Below are 6,108 nucleotides of genomic sequence, written 5' to 3' on the forward strand. Positions count from 1 at the left end.
GAAGGTGTTTGTAATGTTGAATGGCTATAATTAATAGGTAAAATTGAGGGGAAATGTAGACACCAGTAGCAGTATTGGTATCAATATTTCATTAATAATATACTACTTAGTAAAAAGATGCCATTTAAACATATTTAAAATATACTATCTTTATGTTGTTTCTACATTAATTTGGAGGTTCAGTGTGAAATTGTGACTATAAATATGTGATTAATCATGATTAATTACAGGAAAATGTGTGATTAATTATTTTTTTTAATCGATTGACAGACAGCACTAATGTTTCCCATTTCAATTTAATTTCTAATTTTATAGGTCCCCCCAGAAAGAGATCGGGACGGCCCCCGCCCCCTTGGCCCCCTTCAAATTTTCTGTTTGATAATCCGGCCCTCAAATGAAGCTAATTAAATAGCCCTATTAATATATATATATAAATCAATACATTTTTAAAATTTTTAAATACATTTCTTGTAAGTAAAGTAAAGGACAAATTAAAAACATTGTAAATATGTTTAGTCATTGTAGTAGTAATGACTGCCTGTTTTTGCAAAAAGAGTTTTCTGGGCGGTAAAAAAATATTTTGGCTGGTAAACTATCACGTCACCGGCTGTTGGCAGGTGTGGCAAAAAGTTAGTTTTAGGCCCTGGTAGGGAGAAAATACTCTAAGTCAATGGTGGCCAACAACTGATTGATTACCAGCATTCTTCATAATATCCACAGAAAGGACAAGTGCATGCAGGTGAGAGGACGATTTTGGAGACTGGTTTAGCACTGACCAGCGCGGCGTGGGCCATGGTGCGCAGCTCCAGCTGAACCACGCGCTCCTGGCCCTTCTCTCCGGGCGTGGCGCACAGGGGCGCTCGGTTCTCATTGGACAGGAAAAAGCGGTTCCCCTTCCCCCCCGCACCTCCGTACGCCACCGTATACAGCTGGCCGTGCTGCGCCAGGTCTGCCAGCATGCTGCCCTCCTCTTTCACAAGCGTGCCGACAGGAACCTGCGTTCAGAGCGTTACTCAGTGCACGTGACTTCTGTAGCGGTTAAACCCTGCATGTGTTTGTGAGGGAGACTCACTGCGATGTAGGTGGGGCTGGCATTGCGTCCAAAGCGGTTCTGACTGCTTCCTGCCTCTCCATCTTTCCCACGATACACCGTTGACACGGAGGACAGTGATTTCACCTGCTGGTCCACTGCAGAGAAGAGCGACGGAAAGGTGCTGGATGCATTCAGATTCATTCAATGGAAAAGTGTGAAAACCCTGCTATGACACTGAAGATTGAGCTCAGGCGCATCCAACGTTTTAGGCACGACAAAATTATGAAAGCAATGTTGTGTCCTATGTTTTTGAAGGGGCAAGAGACAGGGAATTGTACTTGCCCGACTGCACTATTAACCTGATGAAAACATCTAACTAGGGAAGCACTGAAATTTTGACGAGAATGATTTTATTACATTATACTACAAATATCTTGGGACAGTCATAGATTCTGAACTGACTTTAGAAAAGAACTGGGAGCCTGTATGTAGAAAGGGACTGTTTTGCCACAGGAAGCTGTGCAGATTTCACACTGATAAATCCATGAGGTCACTCTTTTATCGGGCTTTTAATGCATCAGTCTTGTCATATTCCCTTGTGTCATGGTTTGGTAGTTTGTAGGGCTGCACAATTAATCGAATTTCTAATCGCAATTACAATTATGGATGCCACAATTACATAATCGTTCAAAGCGGCAATTAATCGTTCAAAGTCCACTTATGTTATTCTGCGTGCTTAAGATATGTTTATTTCTTTCTACATGTTATCTTAAGGGTTTTTCCCATTATTTTAATTTTAGTTTCAGTATAACATTATAATACCATTCATATAGTTTATGTTCATATAAAAATACGGCATGCAGCTGCATCAAACAATGGTGTAAACATCATTCAATGTAAATTGTGATAATCGTAATTAATCGCAATTACAATTTCAAGGGAATAATCGACAATTATGATTGTTGTCATAATCGTGCAGCCGTAGTAGTTTGTCTTTGAAGAACAAAACTTCTTTGAACCAAATTGTCCCGTGGGCTAGTAAGAGGATAGGTGAATCACAACCCAACTCAGCAGGTCCAGTTGCAGCATAAGGAGAGTTTTATTATTAGAGATTGTTCCTTTACACGCCGAGTTTCAGCTCCTCCGCTCTGGCAGCCGGTTTGTGGCCCCTAGGTGGAGAATTAGGCCACACAGGAATACTTTCGCACACCTGCAGCGATAGAATGAATGAATAAAAATAGCAGCAGATGATATTCTTTGCTATGCATGGAATTGTATCCTTTTAGGGGTGGGTGAGTGTGTGTGACGGCACATTGTCATGACTTTTTTTCATTTTTTATGTTTTTGGATATTTTTCTATCATGTTTATAGTATGTTTGATGTTTTATGGACCCTTTTAAAGGGTTAGTTCACCCAAAAATTAAAAGTAGCCCATGTTTTACTCACCCACAAGGCATCTTAGGTGTATATAACTTTCTATGAATTAAGTATGAATTACTGAATCTGGTGTCTGCAAAACAAATTTACCTTGGGGTACTACTAAAGAAACCCTGACCGTGATTTGGTGTAAACGGCGATTGATAATGGTTGATGCTTGCGCAGCCTGTCTGTGTGTGAGAGAATCTCGCTGAGAACCCAAAACAAACTAACAACTGCACACAGAAGAAACATACTGCGGTAAACAGATAGTTTACACTGTAGACACATACGGTCAGTGCTGACTATTTTTGCTCGATCTGGTTAACGATTCACAGCAGAACAGTTCTGCGTCTCTGAGGATGCGTTGTGTAATGTTTGCAATCCTCACCCTGCAGGTTTACACCAAAAGCTTGAGGGTTTAATGCTTACAAGTGAAGAAATTAAGATATACGTACTGTAATTACACTACATTAGAGTAAAATATAATTATGATGATTTTATTTTTTACTGTGCAGTTGTAAGATAATAAGGTGACAGAGAATGAGACACTATCACAACTAAAACGATGTCTGAGTCCACTTTAAAGTCAAGGCAAAGTTTTCCACTGTACATTTAAATATTTATTATTTTACAGCACACCTGTGTTTTTACAGTAGTGGGTGTATATTAGAGAACCATGAACATATGTGCTGTTAAATAATTCAACTACAAACGTAAAATCTCATAGGGTACTTCAAATACATGTTATGACAAAGGAGGTTCAGCTGGCAATAAATAATAATAATAATGAGTGTGTAATCCATGGTTTAATCATGACCTTTGATGATGATGTCTCCTCCGGCTCCTCCGTTTCCCCCGTCCGGACCGCCCCACTCTTTCCGGGGCTCGCTGTGGAAGGAGGAGGCTCCGTCCCCACCCGATCCCGCCGCTACCTTCACCCTGCGATGATCCACGAAACAGCGGCTCACAGCGGCTCTGTGCGGAGAGAGAGACCGAGTCAAACAGCGGCTCTGTGCGGAGAGAGAGACCGAGTCAAACAGCGGCTCTGTGCGGAGAGAGAGACCGAGTCAAACAGCGGCTCTGTGCGGAGAGAGAGACCGAGTCAAACAGCGGCTCTGTGCGGAGAGAGAGACCGAGTCAAACAGCGGCTCTGTGCGGAGAGAGAGACCGAGTCAAACAGCGGCTCTGTGCGGAGAGAGAGACCGAGTCAAACAGCGGCTCTGTGCGGAGAGAGAGACCGAGTCAAACAGCGGCTCTGTGCGGAGAGAGAGACCGAGTCAAACAGCGGCTCTGTGCGGAGAGAGAGACCGAGTCAAACAGCGGCTCTGTGCGGAGAGAGAGACCGAGTCAAACAGCGGCTCTGTGCGGAGAGAGAGACCGAGTCAAACAGCGGCTCTGTGCGGAGAGAGAGACCGAGTCAAACAGCGGCTCTGTGCGGAGAGAGAGACCGAGTCAAACAGCGGCTCTGTGCGGAGAGAGAGACCGAGTCAAACAGCGGCTCTGTGCGGAGAGAGAGACCGAGTCAAACAGCGGCTCTGTGCGGAGAGAGAGACCGAGTCAAACAGCGGCTCTGTGCGGAGAGAGAGGCCGCTGACGCGCGGCTGTGACGCGGATACGCACCAGCTTCTTCTCGGAGAGCCGCGCCGCGGTGTGTTTGTGCGCTCGCTGGATCAGCAGCCCGCCGTACAGCCGCAGCAGCTTCATGTGCTTCTCCAACAGCATGCCTAGCTTCTTCTTCTTCTTCTTCTTCTTCTTCTTTTGATTTAATGGCGAGTTGCGAACCAACTTCAAAGGTGCATATCGCCACCTACTGTGATGGAGTGTGAAAAGAATGAACAAACCCTCCTATATCCTATTATATAACCCACTATTCTTAATAAATCTCATGACTGCATGTATTTGTTTTCCTGAATTTGGATCTTCACTAAATTCTATTATATATCCATGTCCTTTAAATAACGCATTAAAAATTGAAAGTTTTTATCCCCTGATTTATTCCCCAAAATGTTCATCAAATTAAGTTTTTCTTTATTTTCCTTGAGGACATCAATCAGTATCTTTCTTTCCTTTCCGTATCTTGGACACTTCATTATAACATGCTCTACATTTTCCTCCATATTACAATATTCACATTTTCCAGTTTCATGTCTCCCCATTTTCTTCAAACTGCTATTAAGAGCAGTATGACCAAATCTAAGCCTTGAGATTATAGTTTCCTCATGTCTATTTCTTCCTGTTACTCTGTACTTACCAACAGTTCTTTGAATGCTATAAAGACATGACTTCTTCTTCTTCTTCTTCTTCCTCTATTTTAATGGAGGGCTGATGTCTTGAGCACATGCTGCCACCTACTGCTCAGTGTAATTTCATAGTTTAAAGCAGGGGCTAGAAGCGACCACAACATTCTTTTGAATAGACTAGAAAATTATGTTGGCATTAGAGGAAGTGCATTGGTATGGTTCAAATCGTACTTATCTGACCGCCATCAATTCATAGCACTGAATGAAGAGGTATCATACCAATCACAAGTGCAGTATGGAGTACCTCAAGGCTCAGTACTAGGAACGATACTTTTCACGCTTTACATGTTACCCTTGGGAGACATTATTAGGAAACATGGTGTTAGCTTTCACTGTTATGCTGATGATACTCAGCTCTATACTTCTTTGCAGCCCGATGAAACATAGCAATTTGCAAAACTAACGGAATGATATGAAGAGTTTGGTTCCAAAACGCTATAAATCCATTTAGATTAATTTGAGTAAAAATGTGTTTTCTTTACCAAGAAAGTGGCAAGATGAAAACCACTATTTTCTGTTTCAAACTTTCACATAGCATCTTTAGGTTATAATAACATTAAAAATTCAAATCCAGATTTTGATTTTCAAAGATTTATTATAAAATTGTATTATTTATTTCCCAAAATGCAATAAATCCATGACACGTTTTCGTTTAGGTGTGCTATTTGATAGCAATCTTTCCTTCCTAGTAAGAACTCTAGCTGCTGCATTTTGAACCAGTTGGAGTTTGTTTATTAAGCATGCAGAGCAACCACCCAAAATCATCAAAATCAGTTCCGTCAACACTGCACTGGCTCCCTATTAAACATTGTATACATTTTAAAATCTTGCTAATTAACCCTGAATGGTTTAGCACCTCAGTATTTGAGAGAGCTCTTATTGCATTATAGTCCTTCACATCCGCTACAATCTCAAGACTCTGGCCATTTGATACCTAGAATATCAAAATCAACTGCGGGTGGCAGATCCTTTTTCTATTTAGCTCCCAAACTCTGGAACAGTGGTGGGTCATTCCTAGTATTCGGTGCCATTTGAGTCCCCATGACATATTGTGGTATATTTTGCGTAAAAATGGGTTAATACTTGTTTCTGAATGCTAATCTTACAAAGTTACTGCCCCTCTACAATCAAACACAATATTATTAACCTTAAAAATTAATTAATTAAAATAATTACTCTTATTTTAGTGCAAGTAGGCTAAAATGCCATGTCCCCAAGTAACCGTTTCGTTAGCTTAGCAACACCGTGGGGTTTGTTTACAATAGCGTAGCTGTGCTGCGCGTGCGCAGTTCAGAGTTGCTTCGGAAGTAGGTGTCACGATCGTAACTATGGCAACCAAAACAAGCTCTAGTGGGC

The 6,108-nt window shown here is 41.7% G+C and overlaps 1 protein-coding gene across 1 annotated transcript in view; it reads right to left on the bottom strand.

Annotated features, from left to right (window-relative positions):
• LOC107748997 (mitochondrial ribosome-associated GTPase 2-like) overlaps positions 1-4,361 on the bottom strand; it is an 8,248-nt gene extending 3,887 nt beyond the window's left edge. The window contains exons 1-4 of the mRNA XM_016564035.1: positions 4,073-4,361; positions 3,270-3,417; positions 1,073-1,188; positions 777-995 (exon numbers count right to left, since the gene is read on the bottom strand). Coding sequence (XP_016419521.1) covers positions 777-995; positions 1,073-1,188; positions 3,270-3,417; positions 4,073-4,174 — 585 coding nt within the window. The 5' untranslated portion in view covers positions 4,175-4,361. The remainder of the gene's footprint in view (positions 1-776; positions 996-1,072; positions 1,189-3,269; positions 3,418-4,072) is intronic.
• Positions 4,362-6,108: the final 1,747 nt, after the last annotated feature.

This window comes from Sinocyclocheilus rhinocerous, unplaced genomic scaffold (assembly GCF_001515625.1).
Source record: "Sinocyclocheilus rhinocerous isolate Xijiao unplaced genomic scaffold, SAMN03320098_v1.1 scaffold2365, whole genome shotgun sequence".
Lineage (NCBI taxonomy): Eukaryota > Metazoa > Chordata > Actinopteri > Cypriniformes > Cyprinidae > Sinocyclocheilus > Sinocyclocheilus rhinocerous.